The 27,976-nt window shown below is 61.5% G+C and overlaps 2 protein-coding genes across 5 annotated transcripts; one reads left to right on the forward strand and one right to left on the reverse strand.

Moving 5' to 3' along the window:
* Nucleotides 1-5,168: 5,168 nt before the first annotated feature.
* Nucleotides 5,169-10,503, reverse strand: LSM7 (LSM7 homolog, U6 small nuclear RNA associated (S. cerevisiae)). Its single transcript, XM_012645392.1, has 4 exons — nucleotides 10,475-10,503; nucleotides 10,298-10,388; nucleotides 6,605-6,676; nucleotides 5,169-5,426 (listed from the first exon to the last, which is right to left on the reverse strand). Exons 1-4 carry the CDS (start codon nucleotides 10,478-10,480, stop codon nucleotides 5,284-5,286), a joined length of 312 nt encoding a protein of 103 aa, XP_012500846.1. The 5' UTR covers nucleotides 10,481-10,503; the 3' UTR covers nucleotides 5,169-5,283.
* A 48-nt stretch (nucleotides 10,504-10,551) lies between these two features.
* On the forward strand, nucleotides 10,552-27,739 carry SPPL2B (signal peptide peptidase like 2B). Of its 4 annotated transcripts, none has more exons than XM_012645393.1 (15): nucleotides 10,552-10,692; nucleotides 15,470-15,589; nucleotides 17,271-17,453; nucleotides 18,541-18,630; nucleotides 18,813-18,952; nucleotides 19,608-19,750; nucleotides 19,825-19,921; nucleotides 20,623-20,739; nucleotides 22,224-22,305; nucleotides 22,799-22,873; nucleotides 22,986-23,048; nucleotides 23,128-23,227; nucleotides 23,814-23,891; nucleotides 26,067-26,227; nucleotides 27,370-27,739. In XM_012645393.1, exons 1-15 carry the CDS (start codon nucleotides 10,627-10,629, stop codon nucleotides 27,652-27,654), a joined length of 1,800 nt encoding a protein of 599 aa, XP_012500847.1. In that variant the 5' UTR covers nucleotides 10,552-10,626; the 3' UTR covers nucleotides 27,655-27,739. The 4 variants fall into 4 exon arrangements, with proteins under 4 accessions (XP_012500847.1, XP_012500848.1, XP_012500850.1 ...); XM_012645394.1 differs by having other exon boundaries at nucleotides 10,562-10,692; nucleotides 19,611-19,750; XM_012645395.1 differs by lacking the exon at nucleotides 10,552-10,692 and adding an exon at nucleotides 15,204-15,243.
* Nucleotides 27,740-27,976: the final 237 nt, after the last annotated feature.

A 27,976-nucleotide genomic window follows, 5' to 3' on the forward strand; every position in this document is an offset into this window, starting at 1 on the left:
TCATCTTAAGGGAAGGTGGGAGCCATAGAGGGTTCCAGGCAAGGAGGAGGATCAGGATTGGATGTGTGGCCATATGGGAGGATTCTAGGCACAGAAGTCAGGAGCTACTAGAACTGTCCCCCCAATAAGTGACCCCAGAGCAAGAATGGAGTTCATCCATCCCCCATTTAAAAAAAAAATCTCTCCTCTAATATATATAGAAATTAATAGCCTCCGTTGGATTCTGAAAGAACCTCTTGTTTATATTAACTTTTTTTTCTTTTTTGAGATTACGTCTCACTCTGTCACTCACGCTGGAGTGCCCTGGCGTCAGCCTAGCCCACAGCAACCTCAAACTCCTGGGCTCAAGCAATCCTCCTGCTTCAGCCTCCCGAGTAGCTGGGACCACAGGTGTGTGCCACCACGCCCAGCTAATATTTTGTATTTTTTGTAGAGATGGGGTCTCGCTATGTTGCCCAGGCTGGTCTCGAATTCCTGGCCTCAAGCGATCCTCCCGCCTCTGCTTCCCAAAGTGTTAGGATTACAGGCGTGAGCCACTGCACCGGGCCCCAAGTTTTTAATCTGAATGGGGGTTGAATTTTTGTCTAAGTGGCTGTTGAATTTTCCCCATCTCCTGAGGTTTTCTTCCTTTATGCTGTGATTGTAGCTAATCGCATTGGGTTTTGGGTATCAAACCAACCTTGCGTTCCTGGGATAAACCCCACCTGGTGGTCACAACGTATCTGGCTTTTTATAGTCTGCTGCATAAAAGTCATTACATTTTATTAAGGATTTTTGCATCTATATTCATGAGGGATGTTGGCTGGTGATTTTCTTTTTCTGTAACGTCTTTGTCAGTGTTTGGTTACGCAGGGCTCGTAACACGAGTTGGGAAATGTTCCCTCCTCCTCTGGTCTCTGAAAGTGTTTGGAGAGATCGGTGCGGGGTCATTCTGAAGGTGGAGTTTTCGGCACTTGCTGATGGAGGGGGTGTCAGGGCTGGTGGGGAGGGATATCCCAAGGTTTGGGGCCTGAATATAGGGCTGTTTTCTCTGATGCAGTAAGCTGGGAGGCACCCGGTGGATGGGGGAGCAGTGGCTTGGGGCATGTCAGTTTTGGGGTTTCTCTCTGGTGCTGGCACAGGGCCAGGGGCAGGGAGAGGCAAGAAACTCAGACTCGTTTTCCAGCAACAAGATTGGGACCCCAGGCCACCTGTGTCTCAGGCTCTGCTTCCTGGCCCTCTGCCTGCCACCCGCCTGTCCCGTCCCCAGACTTGCTCCTGCGCATTTTGCTGGCTGAGCTTACGGGAAGCCTGGTGGCCGCGGGGTCCTTATCCCTGGGTGAATCCTGACACCTGCTGGCTCTGTGAGCGCGGCCAGCCGGGACAGAGCGGGCAGCTGGTGGGTAGAGGGTCGCTGGCCCCGGGCCTGAAGGGAGGCAGAAAGTGCAGAAGGGCCCCAGTCACCCATTCGAGGCAAACGCTTCCTGCGCGACAGACCCAGGCCGCCCCCAGGAAGCTCCTGGTCTGACAGGCAGGCGGGGCAGTGGGACCCCCAGAGGCGGAGGGGCTCTGGGCGGTGTGGAGCTGGGAGGGACGTGGCGAGAGCCCCGGGGGCTCCAGCCTGGGCAGCGTGGCTGGATCCCAGGGGTGTCCCGGCTCTGTCACCCTGGGCAGTCCCCCAGTCTTAGGACTCCTCCCCACTCGCACAGACCCCCACTTACAAACCTTCTTCCTTTAACACCCACGTGCTTGTCTGAGTCCAGGCAGGAAACCGAGCCCTGAAACTCATTCCCCAGTGGCTGAGCTGCAGGGTCCTCCATGGCAGGAGGTCACTCGCTACACAGCGTCGTCTGGGTCCGCAGGTGGGCGCTCTGGGGCTGCAGGGAGGCCTCCCCTTGGCAGCTGGAGGGAGGAGGGGACCGAGGGTGAGGCCGGGGTGGCCACTGTCTCTCAGCTCCAGAGGCCAGGGTGGGTTCGTTCCCTCCCCTCTTTGTCCCTGTCATACACTTAGGGGCTGGGTTTCAGCATCCATGAGGTTAGGAGCCTGGGCCGAGGGCAGAGGAAGGGTGTGCGGGTGGGGGAAGATGGTGCTGCAGGCAGCCCCCTGCCTGGTTGGAATCCTGGCTGTGTGACTCTCTGCTAGCTGCTTAACCTCTCTGGGCCTCAGATAATGCCAGTACCTACCGGAGGGGATCGGGGAGACCCCCGTGCACCTTGGGGAGGCGCAGGGCTGACTGTCAGCAAGGTCAAGATCTTGTCCACCTTCAGAAGCCTCCGGAACCTGCCGTGAGGTGGTGTCCTGGAGGTCCCCAGCGGGTCTGGGGTTGAGCTGGGACCTGCCCTGTCTGGCGGGGCTCCTGGCGATGCCTCCCAGAGGGGGGCCTCTGAGGACAAGACCCGAGGCCTCTCTGCCAGCACCCGGAAGCCGAGGGCCGTGGTGACCAGGGGCACGTGCAGCAGGGCAGGCGCCTGGTCCGAGGGCTGCAGCCCCCGCGGCGTGACCCGGGACCTGCGCTGGCCGTGGGCAGGGAGTTCAAACGGCGGGATCCCAGCTGGGGTCAGCGGGCCGCGTGCGGATGGCATGGCGGGCGGCGGCAGGACCGCTGGGGCCGGGGATTTATACCAGGGTGAGGGTGGGGGCCTGGGGGATCCAGTGTCCGAGGTGTCCTCATTTCTCTCCCGCTACCTTCTCTATGTCGCCGCCTCTGTTTCTGCCTCTCCTTGTCTCCAAATCTCTCTGCGTCTCCCTGTTTCTGCCCTTGTCTTCTCTGACTCTTTGTAAAATATTCAATTTTCAAAGTGATACTAGATGTAAGACATTAAATATTAAATTTCTCCCTTTAAAATATTCAAACCTTATGAGCAGGCTGCAATCCCCCTTCAACCACCATCTATATCCCAGGTTAGCACGGATCGTTCCAGACTTCTTTTTTTCTCTTTTGTAGAGACAGGATCTTGCTCTGTTGCCCAGGCTGGAGTGCAGTGGTGTCATCATAGCTCACAGCAGCCTCCAACTCCTGGGCTCAAGTGATCCTCCTGCCTCAGCCCCCTGAGTAGCTGGGACTACAGGCCCTACCATGACCAGCTAATTTTTCTATTTTTAGTAGAGATGGGGTCTTGCTATGTTGCCCAGGCTGGTCTCGGACTCTTGGAGTCAAGCCATCCTCCTGCCTTGGCCTCCCAAAGTGCTAGGATTACAGGTGTGAGTCACTGCACTCGGCATTTAAACGTACAGAGATATAAGAACTTTTTAAAAACGGTTACCATAACTAAGTGGTGGTATCCCATCTGTATTATTGTGTTAAACTTGCATTTTCACCCTGCGATCTGCCACAGCAGGTTTCTGTTCCTATGGCTGTGTAACAAACACCCCCAAAGCCTAGACACAGAGGCACAAAACAGCAGCTTGTTACTTCTCATGGTGCTGTAGGTCAGCTGCAGTTCCCAGGCTGGTCTCGCCTGGGCTACCCCATGAGGCCTCAGACACTTGCAGGTCGCCTGGGCCACGAAGTCTGAGGCCCCCAGGCCAGCTGGTCTCCATGGCAGCATCTTCACCGAGCAGGCCGCTCTGGCTTCCTGAGTCACACAGCCACCGCAGGGCAGCATTCCAAGAGAGCACACGTAGAAGCCACAAGGCCCCTCCCTTTGTGAACTGGGCTCTAAATTCCCACAATGTCGCTTCTGCCATATTCTCGAGGTCAGATCAAGTCCCTCTCCTGGGCCCCCACGGCACTCTGTCTTTGGGCCTGAACACAAAACTTAGCACTGGCCACAGAGCGGATACTCAATGCCTTATCTAAACCTAAGAGAGACGGAGTTGGATTTCAGAGAGGTTGGGACACTTACCCTAAGTCACACAGCAAGAGGTGGGAAGAGATTTGAGTCCAGGACTCTGTGGCCACAGAGGGTGGTTTTTGCCTTAACCCACTCACTGGGAGGCGAGTGGGCAGAGCGCAGTCTGGGGAGTGGGGCTGTTTTGAGGGGTGCAATGGTGGGGCAGGGGTGCCAGGATGAGCCTTGCTTCCTTGTCCTCTGGGGGGGCCAGACTTCCTCATCCTTCACCCCTGCTTGCCCTGGGGGCTCTAATGAGGCCTCATTAGCCTCTAGGTCCTTGGGGCTTCCTCCCAGCCAGGGTCAGGCCTCTGGGCATCTTGGACTCCCAGTTTCTGCCTTTGCCCCGCCCCCACCTGGGATCCAGGCTCAGGCTGGGGCCTGTGGAGGCCTCTGGTAGGCAGCAGTGGGTGGGGCAGGGCCGGGCTTGGCTGCAGAACTGACAACGAACTCCCCAGCTTCGGGGGCTAATGCTGCCTGGGCCACGGCAAAGCCGTGTCGCAGATCCCGCCGTAAGTCCGGAACCTGGCTGGTTCTGGTTTCTTTGCAGGCAACAAGGGACGGGGGTGGGCGAGGGGAGCCCTCCCAGCCCCAGGCTGAGCACCCCTGTCCTGAGGCAGCTCCTGCGCCTGCGGCTGGGAGTTAGGGGTCAGTGCTCCTGCCGGGAGGACCCTCTTGAGCTCACTCCCGGCCCCTGGATGGGTGACCAGGGACGCCCTGGTCCTGTCACCCTCAGCCTCCTGAGCGAGGACCAGGCAGACACACCCTGCTCTCAGTGTGGGGACAGAGTCCGGACAAGGACAAGGATGGAGGGAACGACCCACCTGCCAGGAAAGGCATTTAGAGGTGTTCAGTGACCTGAGCCGGTCACCTGGAGAGCACGTGGGGTCCTGGTGCGGGGTGGGAGGCCGTCGGGTGGGTGGCGGGGCTGAGGGCGAGAGGGTTGTGACGCGGGGAGGGGGCCGAGCCCGGCAGGACCACCGGAGCCGGGCCGAGAAGCCAGTGCCAGGGCTGGTCTGTCTGCCCAGCCAGGACACGCTTTACGGGGCAGGGACCTGGGCTTCAGGTGACGGGTTCGGGTCGTAGGTGGAGGAGGCGCTGAGGAGACGGGCCTCAGCAGGTTCGGGCTGCTGGGTCCAGGCTGGGGGCTCCGTGAAGCCCCTCAGAGGAGTGAGGCTCCCGACTCGCCTGTCCCCGTCCCCCGGCCCGGGGCCGCTTTGCTCACCTTGGAATCGCTGTCTGCGCCCCGCTGGGACCACGGCCAGCGTTCAGCAAACTCCAGGGGCCGAAAGCGGATCTGGGGCCCCGGGTTTCCCTGGAAGGTCAAGGCTGAAGCAGCTAGACCCCGGGCTGGGCGCTTGAGGTTTGCGATTTTATTAAGAAAACAAAAGTTCGACCTATACAAAAAGGAAAGACCTTCCGTTCCAGCGGCGGTGGGTGCTGTGGGGGCGGCAGCTGAGTGGTCGCCGCCCGCTAGGCGTCTTGCTGCTGGATGAAGGGGTTGGGGATGGCCTCCATGCCGTCCTGCGGGCAGATGAGCACCACGGACGTGCCCCTGCACACCACCAGGCCCAGCTGCCGCGTGTCCTCCGTCAGCTTGTACTGGTCGTCGGGGTCTGGAGGGGCAGACAGAGGCTGAGGAGGCCCCAGACACCCCGGCGGCAGGGCTTTGAGATAATGTCCCCACCTGCATCCCACAGGTGCTGGCCGAGACCCAGGGCTTCAGCAGGGACAAGCTCAGCCTGACAGGCCCCCCACCTCCCCTCCCTGAGCCCAACACGCGGCCTTTCTCTCAGGTCCTGTCGGGCCCGGCGGGGTCCAGAAACAGCGGCCGCAGCTGTCCTGCTCCACAAACTCCGCAACAGGCGGCCCGGAGGACAGCGGTTACCCTGCTCTCGGTGCTAACGGCCTGGGACCAGCCATCGGCCGGGCAGCTGGGACAGAGCAGCCTGGGCCCCTGGTTCCTGGGTGCAGCGAGAGGACACCCAGGGAAGTGAGCGGGTGCTCCAGGTCTCAGGAAATCAAAACTCTTCATTCCCGCCGTCCCGTGGTGTTGGGGGAGGGGAGAACCCGGTGCCCAGCTTTGGAAGTCAGAGACCCAGCGTGAGATTTGGCTCTGCCACTACGGGGTCTCTCAGGGCCAACAACTGCTCTGGACCCACCCTCCCCCTGCCTGCCCGCGAGGATGGTTCTAGCGCCTGTGTGACCGGGTTGTTCTGGGGACGGAACCACAGATCAAACAGGCTCCACAGCAAAGGGCAGAGGCGCAGCCCCCACTCCTGAGGCACCTGTGGTGGGTTGAGCTGTTTACCTTTGCACGAGAGTGGATCTTGTCCGGCCTTGCTGTTGGGCCCGAGGGGCAAGACCCCCACATGCCTCAGGTGGACTGAGCCAGGGGCTTGCTGGCTCCTGGGGGCTGCCTGGCCAGCAGGGACTTGGGGGCCTCACGGGGAGGAGAGAGCAGGGGACATGTGGGAGGGCTCCCCGGGGAGGGGGAACGGGACCCTGTGTGAACACAGAGGAGCCCAAAGCACATCCACGTCTCATGGCCAACGAGTGCTCTCTGGAACCAGGCAGGCGCGTGGTAAGCAGCTACAGGTGTCTGGGAACCAGGGAGTGACCGGCCAAATACTCCCACATCTCTCAGGTCCCTAAGGCGACGATGGTCTTTCCAGCTCTGTCGACCGGCGGAGACCAAACTCACCTGCCGGCTGTCTAATCCGCAAGGCTTCGTGCCCTCGACTCAGGCGGATGTTGTGGGTTTGAGAAAGATGAAAAAAGAGGCCCAGCTCACCTCGCATGTACTCGATGGTCCCGTCAAGCACGAGGTTGAGGAGCGGGTCGAAGCCTTTCAGGATTCCACTGGCTTGGAGAAACCACAGGGGGGGAGAGAAACAGGAAGGCATGAGATTTGTCCTGGGGACAGGCGCGCGCTCAGCGTTGCCCAGCATGACGCAGGGGGCCGCAACCTCTCCAGGGAAGGGAGACAGAGGGCCCTGATGGTGACAGCTGCCTCCAGGCTGTCCCTGCCACAGCACGTCCGCAAACACTTTCTGCTCAGCACCGATGGATGGCGGATGTGTTAAGACCGTGCGGGCCGCAGGGGGCCGGTCACAGCCGATCAGCTCTGCCTGGCGTGGAAGCAGCTGCAGACAACACGCAAACACACAGGCCTGGCGGCGGCGGGGAACCTTTCTTTATGGGTGCTGAAATGTGAATTTCACGTCATTTTCACGTCATGAGCTAGGCTTCTTTTGATTCTTTCTCAACTGTTTAAAAACTGTAAAAACCATTCTCAGCTCACGAGCAGCACCGCAGTAGGCAGGGGTCCGGCCACACACTGGGGTATCACTCAGCCACGAAAAGGAACGAGGCTCTGACGCAGGCCACAGTGCGGAGGGACCTTGAGGACATTGTGCTCAGTGAGAGACGCCAGACACAGAAGGACAGTGTGAGACTCCATTTATATGAAATGTCCAGAACAGGCAGATCCAGAGACAGGATGTGGCCTCGTAGTTGCCAGGGGCTGGGGATGGAAGGGGAGTGACTGCTGATGGGACAGGGTTTCTTTTGGGGATGATGGAATGTTCTGGAATTAGATAGAGGGGCCGGCTGCACAACGCGGTGCCTGATCTCTGTCATCTTCTTGCTCCGCGGTGTCTGGTGACTGCCCCTGGGAAAGGGTGAGCCGGGTGGCTCAGCAGGACTGCACACGTCTCTGCCTGGAACCCCCTGCGCCTCCTCTGCAGGCTCATCTCAGCCGCGGCTCCCTGAGGGGGCGGTTCCCACCTCTGTGCTCACCGACGCCTCTTCCTGCCACCATCTGCCCCCAGCCGTCCCAACTCCTCTCCGCTTTCAGGCCCCCCTCCTGGCTCACCCCACGGAAGTGGTACCCTGGGTCATTACTCCATCTGTCGGTCTCCCTGAAAGGCAGGGAGCAGGCACCCATCTGTGGCTGTACCGCCCAAGCTGAGGGCAGCCCCATGCTGTGGTGTGTGTGCTGGGGTCTGTAAACGATGTCCCTCAGGCCAAATCTGCTCCATTGTCAGATTTTGTAAATAAAGTTTTATTGGCACACAGCCACACTCATCCAGTTAGGTATTGTTTGTGGCCGCTTTCCCGCTGCAACGGCAGAGCTGAGCAGTTGTCAAAGAGACCATCTGGGCTGCAAAGCTGAAAATGTTCACCGTCTGGCCCTTTCCAGAGAAAGCCTGCCTGACCTTGCGGATTTCCACCCAGCTGCCTGTGTTTGAGCCCCTGGCCCTGTGGCTTCCTCTCTCTGTGCTCGGGTCCCTCCCCTGCAAACCGAAGGTCATGGTCTCATGGGATGGCGGGGAGAGCCAGGCACAACATGCATGCAGGCACTGGACACTGGCCAGGTGTGCAGTGCCATGAGTCTGCCCTCCTCAAGGGGACGTGAGCCCCAGGCAGGCAGGCAACGTCCCTCCACCCTGGTGAGCTGGGCATACACTCCTCTTCCCTGAGTGCGGGAAGGGACCTGTGACTTGGATGTGATGTCACCCCCATGCTTAGGTTACGTGACAAAGATGAAGAAGCTTTGTACCTGGAGTTAAGGTGCCTGCATCAGCTTGGCTTGGAGCTAATCTAAAGGGAGGGGCAATCCTGGGTGAGCCTGACCTAACCAGGTGGGCCCTTCAAGGACAAAACACTCTCTGAGAGAAGAGATTCTCCCTCTGGCCTGAATCATCTGAATCCGACACATGCTTGCTCTACCTACGCCACTGCAGGAGCAAACTGCCCTGCTGTGGAGAGTCCGGAGGCAGGCAGCCCTCAGGAGCTGGGAGTGTCCCAGCCAACACCAGCCAGAAAATGGGGACCCTAGTCCTACACCCGCAAGGAACTGAGTTCTGCCAACAGCCAGGGGGTGTGGAGGATGCTGAGCCTGACACGATGGGCCCCAGAGACACCCCTCTATTATGATGTCATGAGAGACCTCGAGTTTGAGGAACCCAGGCTCCTGACCCACACATCTGCGAGATCTGTGTTGTTTGAGCAGCTAAACTGGAGGTAATTTGCTACACAGGGTAGAAAACAAACGAAGGCACCTTGAAAGGCAAGGGTGGCATCTCATTCATCTGTCCTGGAGCCGGCATGGCATAGATTGAACATTTGTTCAGATTCAAATCCTCATGCCAGGTACCTGGATTTTTGGGCACCATCAACGACTCTGATGCTACCCAACTGTCCGCGTCTCAGGGAGGAAGGGCTTTGGATCCCCATCTTATGGCAAAAAGAAATCGAAGTTCAAAGAGGCTGCTGAGTAAGTGAGATGTTGATCAAGGGCTTACTATGCGCTAGGATAGTACTATGCCTCAGTTACATTACGCGCCTTTAACCCTTTAACTCTCACCACCACCTGGTGAAGCAGGTGGAGTGACCAGCCTCATTTGACAAATGAGGAAACAGAGGCTCAGAGGGAGGAGCTACTTGCCCAAAAAGCGGAAAAGCTGGGGGTCTAACCGGAGCTGTCCAGAGCTAGAACCCCAGGGTCAGGCTGTCCAGCTGCTGTTTGCACCCCCAGACTGCACTACCCACGTGTACAAGCAGCACCAACCTGGTTCCTGCCCTCTGGGAGCTCACGCTCTCCTCACTAGAGTCTATGGAAGAGTCAGATGCAGAGTTAGGCATCATGTTAATGAAATTGCAAACTGTGACAAGTGCTACCAGGAGGGTAAGACAAAAAGGGGCTCGACCTGGGATGGAGGAGTGAGGAAGGCTTCCCAGAGCAAGTACCTGGAACTGAACAGACAAGTGACTCTGGGAGTTCACCTGGCGAGAGCATGGCAGGCAAAGGGAAGCGTGTGCCTTTGTAGCCTGTGGCAGTCAAGAACTTGATGCCTTACTGGGAGGTTCAGGAGGTTTGGACTTTACCCTTGAAAAATGGGGAGCCCTGGAAGGTTTCAGCAGGGAGCAAGGAGATTCCACTTGTTTTTAACAGGTTCATATGGCTGTGGTTCCCAACAGGTGTAGTTCTGCCCCCAGCGACAGTTTTGGTTGTCACAGCTTGGAGGCACTCCTGGCATGGGGTGGGTGGTAGCCAGGGACGCTGCTCAGCACCCTGCGGTGCCCAGGACGGCCCCACCCCAGAGAATGATCCAGCCCCAAATATCCACAATGCAGAGAGGGGATTGGCTTACGGGAAGAAGAAACATAAGCCAGGAGATCAATGAGGAGCTTGGGCTGCTCCTGGGCAGAAAAGCTGGACAGGACCTCATTGGACGCAAAGCCGTGAACCCTAACCCCAGCTGCCCCACAGTGACTGTGGGTTACGTTTGTTCTCCATTCCGTGCCTCAGTTTCCCCACCTGCAAAATGGGCTACCAGTTCTCATCTCCGGCGTTATTAGGGAGACTGCGCGAGGTAGCCCGACTTAAAGCAGCGTCTCGGCATCCATGCCCGTCAATCGCTGCTGCCTCAGTTATTTATTCCAAGTTGTTAAGAGAAAGCGCCGGCGGCAGGGAGCTCACCTTCGCGGCCTCCCTGGAACTTCACGCGGATCGTCTTGTCAATGTACTTGGACAGGTCCAAGATGCTCTCCTTCTTCTTCTTCTCCTTGTCCTGCGGGGAAAGCAGAGCGCGTGAGGCGGGCAGCGGCGGCCCGGCCCCACGCCACCCGGCTCCCGGCCCCGCCGCCGCGCGCTCACCGCCATCTTGCCGCGCCGCGCCACTCTGCGCAGGCGCAACCCCCACGTCCTTTGACCCTTGCCCGCGCGCATGCGCAGCGCATGCGCGGGGGCAGTGCCCCGGGGCGTTGTTGGGAAACATTTGCCGACGGCTGCGGCGGGGACCAGCGGACATGGCGGTGGTGGCGGCAGCAGTGCTGGCGCGGCTCGCGGCAGCCTTTCTGCTTCTCGCGGCCCAGGTGAGCGCTGTACCGGCCGCGCCGGTCCCGCAGCCTGAGTCTCCCCGGGTCCTCGGCCCCCTGGCCCTGCTCAGGACCCCGCCCGGCCCGGCTTGGGGGGCCCAGCTTCGGGGATCCGCGGTCCTCGCGCAACCGAGGCCCGGCAGTGACCTTGCGGGCGCGTCCCTGGCTCCTGTCCCTTCATCGTCTCGGAAACCCTACCCCGCTGCAGCGCCACTCCCCCCGGACCAAGTCTGAAGTTTGTGGCTCCCTCCCTCCCCGGGTTCTGCTTGTCCGTTTCGGGGTCTTCAGCCACCGCCGGGGACGCCCCTCGGGCTCTGTGGCCTTGGGTAGGTGGCTGCCCACTGCCCTCCGAGCCTCCCTCTCTCCTCAGAGGGAATGGCACGGAGCTAACTGGCGAGCCCCCACCCCGGGGGTTGCGGTAAGGGCCCTGGAGGCATCCGGCGCGTCCCCCGCTGCGAGCAGCCGAGAGCCCAGCCTGGGAGCAGGGTCGGATCCCCGCTCCGGTTACTCCGTGACCTTGGGCGAGGGAGCTCTTTGCTTTGAGCGTCAGTTGTCCGTCTGCAGAAGAAGAATGTGGAGTGGCTTCAGGAGGTGATGCGCAAGGTGTTGAGGTCGAGGACCAGCGCGCGCTGTGTCAATTATGTGTCCTTTAACATCAAGGGTGTCGGGTTCCAGTGGGGGACAGTCCATAAGATAGCCATGAGATATTCAGGCATAAGTGCATCTTTTATTTCCAAGTTCTCCCTCTTTCCTGGGTTCCTCCGCTCAGGGAATGGTGCCCCTAGCAGCCCTACAAATGTGGCCCTTGACTCCTCCCTGGAGTTCGGACTCTGGTCTCTCCAGCCCCTCTGTCTGTGGCTGCTTTTGTCCCCACATCCCTAGTCCATTCTCAACACAGCAGGGCTGACCCTTTTCAAAGCGTGTCAGAGCTTGTCGAATCCAGGTGAGAGCGGTCTTGTTGTGACCTGGCTGCTTGGGAAGCTGCCCTCCCTTTTTTGCTGCCTGGGACATACAGTTCATTGCAGGCACTTCACTGTATGGTCTTTTCTGTTACCCTGGAATGCCCTGTGCTGGGCTGTCCCTCTCCCTCCCCAGCCCCTTTGCCAGCCCCCTGTACTGCCTTCATTGGTGCATGAGCCTCCCTGTTGACTCACCATCTGTGAGCAGTCTGAGGACAGGGACTTTGAGCTCTCCAGACATTTTGAAGGAGAGGAAACCAAGAGATGGAAGAAGAACTATGAGAACACTCTGGAGGGGGCTCAGTTTGCCTGGAAATGATTTTCAGAAGCAATGGGACCGAGGGGTGTTCTGAAGGGTGGGAAGGAGTTTGCCAGGGCAGGCAGGAGAGGAGGGTGTTGGAGACAAAGGGAGCAACCGGAGCCGGGGCTGGGAGGCGTGAGAGCTGGTCATCTGTGTGGGGTGGCTGTGGCTGGCACGTAGGGTGGAATGATGCTTGAAGGGGGAGTTTACCCCCAAGAAAGCTGTCACCACAAAGGACGCCCATCAGGTGGGTCTTGGAGGGAGGCTGGAGTTTCCCCCTCAGAGCTGGAGGGCAGGGGCAGGGGCAGGGGCAGGGGCCCCAGCCGGTGGCAGCGGGAGTGACTCCAGGCAGAGGATAAAGGAGGTGGCAGAGCCTGTGGCCTCTGGGGCTGGAGGCTGGGCTGGGCAGGTCTAAGCAGGTGGTGGATGGCTCCTGGCGCTGGGGTGCTTGGACTTTATCCTGGGCGAGGGGAGCCCAGGACGTGTCTCAGGGATTGCGGAGAGTGGGTGCACCTGCCTGCCCTTCCCAGAACGTCCGTGGTAAACACACTCTTTGAGATGCCATGTCCCCTGGGAGTGTGGTTCATGGAGGTGGACATTTGAGTCTGTGCCCCCGAGGGTGGGACTGGCTCTTCTCCGGGCAGGAACCTGCTTAGTAACAATCCTAAACTCACTTGCTACTCTTTTGTGACCACTGGCAAGGGGTCTGACCTCCCTAGGGACACCCCCCTCCTCCCTTGGTACAGGCCCTGTGAAGTGACGGAGCTGTCACTCGGCAGATCAGAGCTAAGGTCAGTGCCCCTCCCCCAGCCTCACCTCTTCCCAAGCTTCCTGGGCCCCAATTCTGTCACCTCCTTAGAAAAAAGACTGCTTCCCAGCCTGGACTCCCTTGTTTGTTTTAAAACCCCAGAGACGTCCAACACTGTTTGTGGTAGTTCTGAAGCGTGGTCTCCCTGGACGTTTCCAAATGTGCTTTGTAACTGAGAAGTGTCCGGTCTGTAACTGGACGGTTCTGAGGTGGCTGTCTGCACTCCGGCCTGTCCTCGGTGCTCCTCCAGGTGCCAGCAGGCCCTACTAGAACTCAGAGCCCTCTTAGAACTGTGTCGTTTGGAAGAACCTCTCCCAGTTCCTTTGACTCAGCAGGCGAGGAAGCTGTATGCAGAGCGAGAGTTCCCTGGCTTCGGTAAAGGCACCGATGGGCGTATTTTTGAGGGAAAACCAGTTTTGCAAATTGTGCGAAGGAAGATCCGTGAATGTGCTTTTGTGCTTTTAAAGGCCCTTTTTTACAGAGAAGCAGTTGTGTCAATACCCACTTTATACAAAAGACACTTTTCACCGAAAACCCTGATCCCGTGGAACGTGGCTTGGCAAGTGTTTTCTGGAAAGGGCCAGGCAGTAAATGTCTTGGGCTTTGCCGGCCACGTGGTCTCTGTCGCAGTTACTCAACTCTTCTGTGATGGCTCCAGGGCCGGAGACCCTCCACCCAGGAATGTACTAATAAAACTTTATTTGCAAACAGAGAAGGTGGGTGGGTTCTGTCTCTGGACTGTAGATTCCCGGCTCTTGCCATGGCCCATAAACTCCCTCCTGGAGCAGGCGCCAGGGGGCTCTAAACACTGGGTGGCCGTGTTGGAAGGGGCACGCTCTGGGCCTGGCACCAGGGCCAGACTGATGGGTGCCCTCAGGGGCGGGCCGTCTGGCAGGGAGAGCCTTGAAGAAGGGGCTCTGAGCTCTGCCTCCACCTGGGAGGTGGGCCGGGGTAGGGGCAGCTGGGGGGAAGGAAACCGCTTCAGCCACATGCTCTGAGGACTCTGGGCCGCCTCAGGCCACCCTCCTGCCCTTGCCTCCCGAGAGCTCTGGTGACTCGGGCTCCGTTCACTGGCTCCTGCTCGGAGCCCCGTGAACCTGCTTCCCTCAGCTCCCGGGCAGGATGGCGCGGTTGTGGTCTCATTAGATGGTGGGTCCTGGGGCCCGGCCCTCACTCAAGATGATGTAGCCAGCAGAGCCGCAGAGCTGGTGCTGGGTGACGGGAGCACGGGGCTGGGGACCCACAGGCCTTGGCTGCTGGTGGGGCGGACTGGTGCCTGGGCTTGTGGTGCCAGACAGTGGGTGTGGGGTCTTAGCCCCAGGCTGTGGGGACTGGGCGCTGTGGGCTCTCACCAGGCCCTGGGCCACGTCAGAGCTCCCCTCCCCAAAACCTTGACTTGGCAAAGCCACGTCAGTGGCTTGCGGTGGGGGCCAGGCTGTCGTGGTGTGAACCCCACAACACTGGCCTCGCCACTAGGTGCAGGTCAGTGTCTGCACGGTGCTCGTTGTCAGGGCGGTAGCTGGTTTGTTTCCTTGACTGCTTCTGTGGCAGGTTCCCGGGGATGCCAGGGGGTGTGGTTCTCTCTCTGCCCCAGGAAGTTTATAGCACGGGGGAGGATCAGGGACTCTCCGAGGGGGCCACAGGAGCCCGGAGTGTGCAGATGGGTGCCGGGGGCTGGGCTGGGCTCTCCCGAGGGGCCGATGGGCCCAGGGTACGTGGGCAGGTGGCGGCTGGGCTGCGCAGGCCTCCTCTGTCCCCAGCACAAGGCTTCTCTCCTGGGACCCCTCTTCCCTCTGCGGGCCTGGGGTGTTCAGTGTGGCAGAGCCACCAAGACCTGGGCCTCCACCCTGTGAGTCCCTCTGGTGACAGGCATCCCTGAGATGGCACCTTCTCCCCACTCCTTCAAAATGTGAGCCAAGAGGCAGGGCTATGTGGGGGGTGAGCCAGCCCTGCCTGCCCTGTCCCACCTGGGAGCTGGACTCTGCCTGCTGGGGTCTTGCGGGGAGCAGGAGTGGGGACAGCTGTCTGTCCTGCTGGTATCAGCATGACCTCAGCCTGCCTGGAGGAGGTGCAGCTCCTGCCCAGCCACTTAGGACCTGGGTGCCCTGTGGCCCCTTCGGCTGTCTGCTAACTGCTATTCTTTTGGGGGGAGCTGAGGGGTGCTGACCTGGGGATCCCCCGGCCGGTGCCCTGGCGGACTGGTTGTGTGACTGGGGCCCCAGTGGCCCCTGGGACATCAACAGACGGTTTTCACGCAGGCCTGTGGGTCAAAGGCCATCTCCAAACCTGCCTGCTGGAAGCTTGTCCAGGCCTCTGGCCTTGCCTTGTGGTCCAGGCCATTGTCCCCTGGCTGCAGGTGACTGCCCAGGGCCTGGGGACGGATCTGCTGGCTCGCTCTGTCCCTCCCTCTGAGGGTTCTTCCTGGACTGCGGTGGTGCAATCCCAGTTTATTGATGTGGAAACTCAGGAGCCACAAAGAGGTGACCTGATACCCCTGTGGTCACAAGCCCGGGTCTCCCCAGGGAAGGCACGCTCCTCCGTGTTCTTGCCACATGACTGTGTGCGGTCATACCCTGCCTGTCCCATAGAAGGGAGGGAAACATCCCAAACCGCCTTGTGGGCGTGGCCGCCTGGGCCCTGTTTCTCATGATCCATCCAGCCCCTGGTGTCTCCCTGGCTCCTCTGACCTCCGCCTTGTCGCTGCAGGTGGCCTGCGAGTATGGCATGGTGCACGTGATCTCTGAGGCTGGGGGCCCCAAAGGCAAAGACTACTGCATCCTCTACAACCCGCAGTGGGCGCACCTGCCGCACGATCTCGGCAAGGCGGTGAGTGCCCGTCGGGCTCCAGGCTCTCTGCAGGGCTCTCTGGGGACCCACCTTGCAGGGAGCTGCGGGGGGAGACCTGAGTTAGGAAACAGGGTGCTGTCTGGTCAGACGCAAGAGGCAGCCGCTTGTCACCAGGACTGCTGGGGTCTGAGGGGGTCCTGAGATGGGCCCGAGCTCCGGCCTCAGTTTTCTTGGTCGTAAACGAAAGCTGTTCAGAGGGGTGTCTGGGCGCGGGCACGTGCTGCTCTGTGCCGGGGCCCTTGTAGCACGGGCAAAGACCAAGGGGTCCTGCGAGGAGTGACAGAGGGCAGGTGGGGCGCTGGGGATGAGGCCACGTCCCTCACCTGCTTCCCTCCGAGGTGTGGCTGCCACTCCTCAACCCAGAGGGCCCCGGGAAGCTCTGGCAGGGGAGCGTCTGCAGGCGGCTGGTCGATGCCATCGATCGATGTCTCACCTCAGAGGCCACTGCTCCCTCTGCCCGCACTTCCCCCGGCCTCCTGTGGTCCCAAGGGGCATGTCCTCCACGCCGCCACCTCCCCGCTTCTGTCTGCCCTTCGCAGCGTATGTGCATGTGAGCTGTTGTGAGCTCCTGTGTGCACGTGTGTGGATGTTTACGTGTACGTGGGTGTGTATGTTTATGTGCCTGTGTGCTTATGTATGTCTGAGTGCACGTGTGTGTGCGTACACCTGTGTTTGCTTATGTGTACATGTTTATGCTTATTCGTGTGTGCTGTGAGTATGTATATGCAAAGGTGTCGTGTGCATGCGTGTGCACATGTGTTTGTTATGCATGCTGTGTGTGAGAGCATGTGTGTGTACGCACAGGCGCCTTGTGTGTGCGTGTGCTCACCTCTCCCTGGTAGGGGCCCCTCCCCAGCACAAGGTGGGGACCTCCTTGGTCTTGCTGGATGAATGGTGACACCACCACAGTTGGGGACCCTGCACCGGGAGGGGCATCTCAGATGTTCGGAGGAAGCTCTGGTCTGGTTAGGACCTTGTGAGGCTGGACACGGGCCTCCGGTCAGTACGTATTGTATGGGCACTGACAGAGAAGCCAGCAGGGGGACGGACACGTCCCAAGCCCGCTGCACCTCCGCTGACCCGGGCGCTCGAGAGGCGCTAGCCCTGCTACCCAGCTGGCAGCAGCATGGGCAGCGACTGGCTTTCCGGGCAGGTTCTGGGGTGCAGCAGGTCGTAGACCCAGAGCATGGGACCCCAGGATTGGGATGGCAGATGTGGGCTGCAGCCCAGCTCTGTCCCACGGGGGCTACTGGACCTGGGGCGTCTCATCCTCCGGCTGGGCAGACATGTGGGCACTTCTCCCTGGGCTGCTGGAGCTTCCTGCTTAAGGACCGCTTGGCAGACGGGGAGAGCCAAGTCTTTCTCACGGACACTGAGCCTTGGGCCTCTAGCGCCCCCAGTGGCCCTGCAGACCCCGCCTGAGCCCTCTCAGATGATCCCAGCGCTGTCCAGCCGCAGAGCCTGCTGGTGGGAGACAGCTCAGAGCAGCCCCGCCTGGCCCCGCTGCCTGTTGTCTGGGGTGGGCTGAGACCACGTGGGGAGCTCGGGTCCGGGTGTCAGGGGATTGTGGGGGGGGGCTGGTGAGTGGCCCAGGCAGTTGCCCCTGACAGTGTGGTTGCAGGGAGCCTTCCGGCTCCTCTAGCAGTGGCGTCCCCCCCAGTCTCTCCTGCAGCTGCGCAACTGGACGGCCTCCTTGCTCTGCTCTCCCGCCGACCTCCCCGCCCACGGCTTCAGCAACCAGATCCCGCTGGTGGCTCGTGGCAACTGTACCTTCTACGAGAAAGTGAGGCTGGCGCAGGGCAGCGGAGCGCGCGGGCTGCTGGTCGTCAGCAAGGAGAAGCTGGTATGGCAGCCCCCGCGACCAGGGGACTGGGCCAGCGCTCCTTGGTCCACGCCCGCCTCACCAGGGCCCCGGGGGCTTCTTGCTGTGGTAGGCCCTTCGTGCGGAGGAGCCCATGAGCTGGTGGTGGGGGTGCTGGGGGAGTTGGGGGCTGATGGCGGGGCCAGTGTTTGCGGCTGGGACCGTGGACCCACATACATGGTCCTGGAGGGGTCTGTCCTAGAACAGTCCTGGGGCGGCTGGAGACCCCACCCTCCAGCGGCCTCAGCGTGGGCTTGGGGTGACTCTGAGGAGTGGGTGGCGCAGCCCCCAAGCTGGCCTCTCCCCGGTGTCCCAGCGCCCCGGCCTGTGGACTAGCCCAGCCCAGGGCTGGCATTGGGGGATCACGTCTGTGGTCTCGGCCAGGTGGCCCAAAGCCCAGCCTGTTTCCCTTCTGCACAGTGCGACTGTGGCTGCAGCCCTGTCAGGGCCCTGTCAGGGCGGCTGCAGCCGGGACTGAGCCCGTGCACAGCCTCCTGTGAAGTGCAGTTTTAGGGTGGGAAGGAGCGGGCTTGGGGATTCCCTTGCAGTCCTGCCTGTGGCTGTGCTGGCCCAGCTGGCCCAGGGGCCTAGCATGGGGCGGGGCTTACGGCAGCGTGCCTTCTGCCCCCGGGGCTGTGCAGTCAGGACGGAACCCCTCAGTGAGTGCCACACTCAGGCTGGCTTGGTGGGCACTGGGTGTCAGTGAGGCTGGCCCATGCCTGGGACCCGCAGGTCCTCTGTGGGGCGAGCTCACAAGACCTGTCTGTGCAGCCAGTGAGCCATGCGCCCGGGGAAGGGGCTGGTGGCTCTTTTTAAGCCTGAGGCCCTTTGGTTAAGCAGGGACGGGCCTTGGTGCCCTGGGGCCTCATTGCTTAGCAGTCCTGCTGGAGGCTCGAGGCTGTCAGGTGCGGTGGTGGGACGTGTGGGCTCACCCCACCTGCACCCGAGCTCCGAGTGAGGGTCCCCGGAGAGGAGGCTGGTGGGGACAGGGGCTTGGAGCCCGTCTGCTGCTGTGAGCAGTTTGGCTCCCTCACTGCTCTCGAGGTGATGGTCTCCGTCCTCGGCCCAGGTGCCCCCGGGGGGCAACAAGACGCAGTATGACGAGATTGGCATTCCTGTGGCCCTGCTCAGCTACAAAGACATGCTGGACATCTTCAGGGTAGGCTCTGCCGCCCGCTCAGGCCGGGGGCCCCAGGGCAGGGTGGGCAGGGGCCTAGGGACAGCTGCCGGGTGCTGTCCTTGCCCAAGTCAGTGCAGTGAGGGGCGGCGGGTGAGGGCATGGCCCCTGCAGGGCGGGGTCCCTAACCCTGACACTCTGCCCTGGTGTGTTCTCCGAGGCAGCGTTTCGGCCGTGCGGTGCGGGTGGCACTGTACGCCCCCAACGAGCCGGTGCTGGACTACAACATGGTGGTCATCTTCATCATGGCCGTGGGCACCGTCGCCATTGGGGGCCACTGGGCTGGGAGCCGGGACGTGAAGAAGTGAGTCCACATGCTTTGCACGCGTGACGGGCGGGCAGCTCTGACACTGGCAGTGGGGCAGCCGGAGAGAGGCGGGAGAGGCCCTGATGACAGTCAAGGGCTGGGTCGCCCTGCAGGCCAGAGTGGGGAGTCAGAGTGGGGTGGGTGGGGCTTGGGGAGAGAACGTTCCTCTGTCTTCTGTCGAAAACGTCACTGAAGCTTCAGCCCTCGGGCAGGTCGGGGCTCCCCTCCCTGCAGCCCTTCCCCGGAAGACTTCGAGCTGCCATCTTAGTCCTTGCGAGGTCCTTGGAGCAGCACCTGGCTTTGGATGCCCCTTTGAGGTGGATGCCAGGGACCGTCGGGGGAGTGGAGTGATTTGGCCAATGTGGCGCCTGGCAGTGGGGTAGTGGCTCCTGCCAGTCGCCTCGTCCTGACGAGCCACCTGTATCGGCGGTCACTTCCACAGGGCACGTGGGCTGCGCCAGCCTCTGGCCTGGCCAAGTGGCCGCCCTCGGGGTGTCCCCGTGGACGTTGGCCCTCAGCAGTGAGGTCTCTTCCTCCGCCCTGGGCACGTTTGGGGGCAGCGGCTCCACATCCCTCCCTGGTCCTGGGTTTCTGCTCGTGCCCCAGGGTTGTGCCCGCCCAGGCGCCCCGTGACCCCGAGGTGTCTCCCAAGAAGGTACATGAAGCACAAGCGGGACGACGGGCTGGACAAGCAGGAGGACGAGGCGGTGGACGTGACGCCGGTCATGACCTGCGTGTTCGTGGTCATGTGCTGCTCCATGCTGGTGCTGCTCTACTACTTCTACGACCACCTGGGTGCGCCCGGCCTCTGAGGGGCGGGGAGTGGGCGGTGGCTGGGGGACTCCCGCCTCATGGCCACGTACCCACAGTCTATGTCGTGATCGGGATCTTCTGCCTGGCGTCCGCCACGGGCCTGTACAGCTGCCTGGCACCCTTCGTGCGGAGGCTGCCGTTCTGCAAGTGCAGGTGAGCCTGTCCCCACAGGCGGCCCGTCCCCACCCGCCCTCCTGCACTGGGCCTCTCCTGGGCCCTGCACCTTCAGTCTCTTGTCTCCCAGCCCCTGAAGCTCCGGCTCTGCCTGCTGAGGGCCTCGCCCTGCCTGTCCCACAGTCGGGGTGGGTGCCAGGTTCCCAGGTCCCCTCGCCCCCATCACAGGCTGTCTGGCAAAGCTATTAGTGGACCCCCCCCCGCCCCTGCAGGTACCGAGTGTGGTAAAGGATGTGGGGGATGGGGTGTCCCGGGCTGACTCAGGCCTCTGTGGGCTCGAGGGGTCTCTGGGCCAGCCCCGCTCGGGACCCCCAGTTGGCTGCAGGCCTGGAGCTTGGTCTGGCTCTTGTGGGGTACATGGGGGGCTGCTGGAGGGTCTTTAGTTAGGGCCAGGTTAGTGTCTGGGGAGCTGGCCTCATCCCGGAAGAGCGGGCCAGGAGGCGGAGCAGGCAGGGCCTGGGTGGGGGAGACCTGCGAGGATGGGGACTCTGGGTGCAGCCAGCCCAAGACCGCCGTGCTTGCCCCATGCCGGGCTCTTCTCTGCGACACGGGGGTGTTGTGTCTAAGGAGAGGGCAGGGTCGGGTCGTGGGGTGGCTCTGGGGGCCTCAGCAGAGTGGCAGCGGGGTGGGCTTCTTGGTGGTGGTGGGGGTTAGCTCTCTGACTGCCCTGCCCCCACCAGGGTGCCCGACAACAGCCTGCCCTACTTCCATAAGCGCCCTCAGGCCCGCATGCTGCTCCTGGCGCTCTTCTGCGTGGCCGTCAGCGTGGTGTGGGGCATCTTCCGCAACGAGGACCAGTGAGTGCCATCCCCTCCTTGGCCCCTGCTGGGCTGCGGGCCACCACCCCCTCCCACGCCTGTCCTCAGATGCTCCAGGAGGCTCCGACTCCCCCTCCCTGGAGACCGCTCAGGGCGGCCTTGAGCAGGATGAAAGGCCCCGCCCGCTGCCCGCATCCAGTTTCACCGGGTTTGTCTGGGTGCCATGCAGCCCGATTGGAATCTGGGTAGGAGAGGCCTCGACCCCCCTGGCCCGGTGCCTGGCCCTCCAGCACGCCTGGGCAGACCTGGGGGACACTGCCTAGAGCCACCGTCTTCTCCCCGTTCTCACCGCAGGCCCCAAGGCCCAGGGCCCAGGCTCTGCGACACCTGATCCTCCTGTCCCGCCTGCCACGGCCTCCAAGCAGTGGCAGGAGGAGGGGTGGGCACCACTCCCCCAACACTAACTTGCCACGTGTCACCCGCTTGTGGGTACGTCCGGCCAGCCTCTCCGGTGAGGCAGTGCGCCTGGTGCCGTGGCCGAGGAGGACAGAGCCGCCTGTCCCTGCCCGGCTCCGCTGCTGTTGCTGGCACCATCTGGCGCTTTCTCTGAGCCTTTCCCGAGGCAGCCAAATGCTCTTGGCTTCAGCGCCGATCGGAGCCACAACAGATTTGACTGGCAGAAGGAAAACGTGAAAATATTTTGAGTCCTTCGTACACAAAGAGAAAACGAACTCTTTCAGTTAAATCCGAGCCAGGAAACTCTGTATTGCATGAAATTAGAACAGCCCGCGGTTTTCCGCCGCATCTGGGAGCGTGCAGCGCGGGCCTTCTGAAACTGGCTTTCGAAAGCCTCTTTGTTCTCGACAACCTCGCTGCCCGGGAGATATTTTTATCCCACTTTCAAATGAAGCATCTGATGCTCGGAGGCTCCGAGGAAGCCCAGAGGTGACTTGCCCAGCGAGTGGCAGGTAGAACCTGCAGCCAGGGGGTCTGGCTGGCGGGAAGCGGGGCGAGGAGAGAGTGTGATGGTTGAGGCTGGGAGGCTGTGGGGGCCGCGGCCTCTAGTGGAAGGTTTTTTGTGTTTTGCCCCCTGGGCGCTTGGCGGCCCACCCACAGATTCCGTGTGACGGCGGGTGTGGGTTTCACTTGAACAGAGAGCTGGGACGGAGCCCAGTCCTTCCGGCACATGCACCCCCTGCCCGCCCCTGCCCATGGTCTGCGATCTGTAAAGCCACTGCTGTCCCCAGCCCTGTGTCTGCCCCTCGGTGTGGGGCATCTGTAGCCCGGCTCTGTCCCTGTGTGACAAGGGGCCCCTGCCAGGGATCTCGGGGTCCCTCCTTACCTTCCTCGGTGTCCTGCTCTGGGCAGGGCGAGATGGTGGCTTGGACAGTTGGTGGCTGAGGCGGCCGAAGAGCAAGGGACCCTGAGGGTTGTGGCTGGTTGGTGGAGGATGAGGCTGGGGTGCAGAGTCCCAGGTTGTCGCAGAGCCCCCGCCCCGGCGGTGACACGGCATTGCCTTCTAGGTGGGCCTGGATTCTGCAGGACGCCCTGGGCATCGCCTTCTGCCTCTACATGCTGAAGACCATCCGCCTCCCCACGTTCAAGGTGAGTGGCGGGGCCTGGGCTGCGGGCGCGGGCCTATCGATGGCACCTGGGGTTAATTTCTCGCTGGACGGAGTGACAGGGAGCAGCTTGACCTTCATGGGCCACGTGTGCTCAGCCTGGCTGAGCAGGGGTTGGCAGGTCAGCGGGTCAGTGGCCGGGCTGTCCCAGAGAGGGCTTCCCTTGGGTTTTAGGAAACAGACGTTAGCCGGTGCTCACTGGACGGGACCCCCCTTCACTCGTGTTGTCCTTGAACCTTGACCTGAAGTTGTTTCCAAACCACTTTCCTTCTTATTACCCTGGGTACCGAACTCGCTTTGCTCAGACTTTCTTGTAAAGGACTCAGGAAAATGAGGGGGGCGGCGGGGGCGTGTCCATGGTGGTGCATTGGGGGCGTGTCCTGGGAATGGGGTGTGTCCCCAGCAGGGGCATGTCCCGGGAGTGGGGTGGTGTGTCCCTGGCCGTCGCTGCCCCTCTCAGGCCGTGGCTTCCCCAGGCCTGCACGCTGCTGCTACTGGTGCTCTTCCTCTATGACATCTTCTTCGTGTTTATCACGCCCTTCCTGACCAAGGTAGGCGCCCTGCCCTGCCCCTCTCCCCCTTCCCCGCCCTGCCCAGAAGGCACTGCTGTGTCACGGCCGATGACCCGGAGCCCCTCCCCACCCTGACGCCTGTGTCGTGCAGAGCGGGAACAGCATCATGGTGGAGGTGGCCACTGGGCCCTCGGACTCGGCCACGCACGAGAAGGTATGTCCCCGGCCTCGTGGGGCGGGGAATTCCCTGGTGCGGCCAGTCCTGGAGGTGGCGTCTCCTTCCTTCTCCGCAGCTGCCCATGGTCCTGAAGGTGCCCAGGCTGAACTCCTCGCCTCTGGCCCTGTGTGACCGGCCCTTCTCCCTGCTGGGCTTTGGAGACATTTTGGTGCCAGGTATCGAGGCTGTTGGGGCACAGGGGTCCGTGCTCCAGACGGGCCCCAGTGGGCACTGAGCCAGCCTTCCTGTGGGGCAGGGCCTGCCTGAGCCCAAGCCTGGCCCCTGGGCCACCCAGGTCAGCCATTGGGAGTGACAGGCTGGGGTAGAGGTGAGCCCAGGGCTCGGGATTTGGCAGGGATGGGCGGCAGGGGCTGGTGCCTTGGTGGGGGGGCCCTGGTGGGTTCCCAGGATCTGGGTGACCCAGGGAGCTCATTGGCCGTCCTAGTCACGGCTGCGTTGTTGCCTGCGGGGCACTCCCTGCTGCAGAAGGCAGAGTGTGTCCTTGCCAGCCCCGCCCCCCAGGATCACTGTGGGGTTCGTGCTCACTCACCGTCGCAGTTCACCCACAGAGTATCGGGTGGCCCCGTCCCAGCTCCACTGAAGCTAGTGGTGTGGCCTCCTGTGAAACGACAGTGACGGCCGTGTGCCCGGCAGGCGTTCGGAGGCAGCCTGGTTCTTCCCAGGGAAACACCTGCCCCGAGGCTCTGGGGGCAGACCGGGTGCCCTTTGGCAACCTGGTGAGTCTCTCCCTCCTCCCCCCAGGGCTGCTCGTGGCCTACTGCCACAGGTTCGACATCCAGGTGCAGTCCTCCCGGGTGTACTTCGTGGCCTGCACTATCGGTATGTAACCCCCGCGTGGCCTTGGGTCCCGGGCCTTGCCTGAGGGCTGGGAGCTCCAACTGCAACCCCCACACCCCGTACTCAGCCTCTGTCCTACCTCTAACCCTAGGCGTAGCCCTGACCCTGACCCTGGCCCTAGCCGCTCTAGAAGCCGGGCTTTCCCGTGGCGCGGCCTTGTGCCAGCATCGCCACCCGTTTTCTCACTTTCCACGGCTTCTGTTCTCTTCGCTTTTATTCTTGCTGCTTTTCTTCTCGTCTCCTCTTTGCCTCGGCTTCTGCTTGTTCTTTTGTTACCAAACCGTTCACACGGAAGAGCCGTTCCTGTCGGGGCCGGGTAGTCTGTGACAATTCCAGAGCAGTTTGCCCCGCCCAGCGGCTCTCACGCACATGCTTTCTCCTGCGCGGTGCACACGTGTGCACACACACGCGCTGCAGGAGAGCCAGGCCGCGGAGCACACGCTGGACCCCCCTCCTTCCGCTGCGCCTCCACCCTCAGTCCGCGCCTCTCCCCCGGCTCCGCAGCGGCGCGCGCGTGCCCTGGTCTTCCTTGCCCGTCGTACAGACCTTGGTCCTTCCTCGCGGTTTTACTGTCTTAATCCTAAAAAACGCAACTGCAGGGATTTTCCACTCTGCTGAACCACAGCTTGTCATAGTAGTTCCTGTGATTGTTGTCATTGCAACCATTCAGGTCTTTATAGGTAACAAACTCTTTCCTCTGTGAAGGTATGGATAGTTTAAAATTGATAAATAGGCTGGCGCAGCGGCTCACGCCTCTGATCCCAGCACTCCGGGAGGCTGAGGCAGCAAGATCACTCAAGGCCAAGAGTTCGAGACCAGCCTGGGAAACATATTAGTCAAGCTTGGTGGCAAGTGTCTGTACTCCCAGCTACTCGGGAGGCTGAGGCAGGGGGATTGCTTGAGGCCAGGGGTTGGAGGCTGCAGTGAGCTGTGATGATGCCACTGCACTCCAGCCTTGGTGACAGAGAGAGACCCTGTCGCAATAAAATAAGATAAATAGCAATGTTCTCTGTAATTAATCAGAAATATGAGGATTATTAGGAAAAGCCATCAGTTAAAGCATAGTGACTGGAGGCGGCTCTTTTTCCCTGGAGAAAGTGTTCTGGTAGAAAATTTATTTTCTTGTCACTTAAAATTTTGAAATAATTTCAAATTGATGCAAGGTTAGTACAAAGAATCTCCATATGTCTCGCTCTCAGATGTATTGACTGTTAACATTTCTTCACATTTCACGTAGTAGAGTCTCACCAACTTCGTGGGGACTTGTGTACAGTCCGCCCTCTGCATCCACAAGTCAACCAAACGTGGATCAAAATACGCAGGAAAAAAATTGGGGTCCGAATGTCCCCATGTGAGCACGGACAGATCTGTTTTCTCGTCATCACGCCCTGGTCAGTGTAGCAGCTGTTCACACAGCGCTGGCATCGCTTTAGCTCTTACGGGAAACCCAGCGGTGACCACAGCACACGGGAGGATGTGCGCAGGTTACGTGCAAACCCTGTGCCACTCGTGTCAGGGACTTGGGCATCTGTGGAGTTCGGTACCCGAGGGGTCCGGGGACGCCGGTCGTGCGCACGTGTGTGGCCTTGTGCACACACACAAGTCGCAGCATCCTTCTGGCCTGTGAGAGCAGCTTGCGGGCACCACGCCCCTGTTCCCCTAAATGCTTCCCTGGGTCTTTCCTTTTCCGTGACCAAGAACAGGGGCATCCTTTTCTGTGGCCAGAGGTTGGGTTTTCTAGCTACGTAGCTGTGTTTCCGTGATACTGTTTTTCTGACCAAAGATGCATAAACCCAGCTCCTTGGCCCAGCTCCTGGCTCCTTCCCTGGCCTCTTCTGAGATCCAGACTCTTCCTGCCACTGCGGCTGCTGCCCCAGAGCCACCTCCTCCCTGTCCCCTTCCTCACACCATGCCCTCTCTTCGTCCCTTTTTTCACCTCCCTGACCCCCGACCCCTCTCACCCGCTGAGGCGGGGGTGGGGTAGGCATGTGTCCCTGGAGGTGCCGGAAGGATCTGTGTGCCTGGGGACATGTGTGACCCCACCACCTGCCTCTCCCACCCCTAGTCTCCTCCATCCTCCGCGGTTGGTTCCTCCCCGCCAGCTCAGGGCATTCCTGTGGCCCCACCGGCCGAGGTGACACCCCTCTCTCCCTCCAGCCTACGGCATCGGCCTCCTGGTGACGTTCATGGCCCTGGCCCTCATGCAGCGTGGCCAGCCCGCCCTGCTCTACCTGGTGCCCTGCACACTGGTGACAAGCTTCGCCGTGGCGCTGTGGCGCCGGGAGCTGGGCGTGTTCTGGACGGGCAGCGGCTTTGCGGTGAATACCAGTTTGCTATGACTGCGAGAAATAATAACTAATAAGCCCTAACTAGGGTTAAAGTTGAGTAAGATCTCCTAGTATTTAACTAAGCCCCGCACCTGGCGGGTTCCAGGGTCGGGGCCCCCATGCCTGGAAGGTTTTGCTTTGGGCGCCGACTGCACGTGGCTCCCGCGCTGGGGGTGACCCGAGGGTGCACGCGGCCTGTCGGGTGTGGGTTTGCTCACCTAAGGCTGCTCCCCGAGCACAGTGACGCCCTCCTGCGTGGACTCGAGGCCCCTCTGTGCCTGCCATTGTGAATGCAGCACCTTGAGTTTGGAGGGTGGCCCTGGCCTGGCCTTCACGTGTGGGAACTGTGTTTCTGTGCCGGGGTGTCTGGGAGTGAAATGCACCGCCGCAGGGAGGGGCTCAGGGCCGTGTGTGGCTTTTGGTTTTTAAAACCCAGGAGGGAAAGGGTGGGCCCCTTCCTACCTGAGAGAGCATTAACCTAACAGGGACGATGGCACACCCCCCCCCCAACGCCCAGCTGCCCCTGGACACTGGGAACAGCTGCGGCAGGACCAGGGGCCTGCTCGGACCCTCTGGCTTCTGGACAAATGGTCCCGTGAATGAAGTTCCCTCCGTGGGAAACGCCTCATTCTCAGCGGTGCTGGTCACGCGGGGGCGAAGCCAGTCCCTCCCGTGTGGGTGGGAGAGCGTGGGGCGGGCAGAGACCCCGGTGTCACGCTGGAGCTGGCAGGCGCTGGAGTTGGGCCTCTGGCCCTCACTGGCCACCGAGGCCAGGGTCTCCTTTCCGGTGGGTGTTGCCTGGGCCACAAGAGTGAGGGGTCAGTTCTAGAAGGTTTGGGAGAAGCTGGGGGACCAGAGGGAGGAGGGGCAGGCCAGGCCCCTGAGCACTGAGGGGCGTTGGAGTCTGAGCTTTCTTCACGGCCACGGGGCCATGTCGGCTCCCGGCCTCGGGAGACCTCAGACTTCCCTCCTTAGCGCCGTGGCCAGGGCGCCGCCTCTCTCCCTGGGGCGCCTTGCTGCTTGCCCCGAGCCTGGGTCCAGGCCCTTTGGGGACAGTGGCTCGTTCTGCCCCATCAGGGGCTGTGGCTGTCGGGTGTCCTGCTGCTCCCTCACCGGCGTCCCTTCTCTTGCAGAAAGACCTACCTCAGCCTCCCTGGGCCCCAGCCCCTGCCGACAGCCCGCAGCCTCCCAAGGACTCGGACGCGCCCCTGTCCCCATCCCCGCAGCCTCCTGGAGAAGAACCGGCCAAGTCTCCCCCACCGGCCATCGAGCAGCCCCGGGAACCGGCCTCGTCCGAGGAGACGGGGGCCACAGCCCCCGCCCAGGAGCCCGGGAGCCCGGCCGGCAGCACCCCTGAACCCGCGGGCCGGGACCTGGCCCTGCCTGACCCAGAGGCCCGGCCCCGCGCCTTGGCCTAGGGGAGAGGGAGCAGGACTCGCCCACTGCGCCCGCAGGACGAGGACAGGCGCGAGATGCCCGCGGACTGCACCCGCTCGGCCGCCCCGCCCCGCCCCATGGTGCTCACAGCCTCGTGAGGTCCTCGCCAGCCCCTCACGCCCTACACCCCGCTAACATGGCTGCTGCAAGCCCCGGGCAGTGGGGTCTCACTCGCCCCGCCTTCCCCGTCCCTCTGTGGTGGCCGACGGCCGGCCAGGCAGGCCACAGGCGCGTCCACATCTGGTGCTTCCCTGCCGCTTCCCGGGGCGCTGCTCCCACGACGCCCTGCTCTTGGTGGGGGAG

This window comes from Propithecus coquereli, unplaced genomic scaffold (assembly GCF_000956105.1).
Source record: "Propithecus coquereli isolate 6110/MARCELLA unplaced genomic scaffold, Pcoq_1.0 Scaffold232, whole genome shotgun sequence".
NCBI classification, from domain to species: Eukaryota; Metazoa; Chordata; class Mammalia; order Primates; family Indriidae; genus Propithecus; species Propithecus coquereli.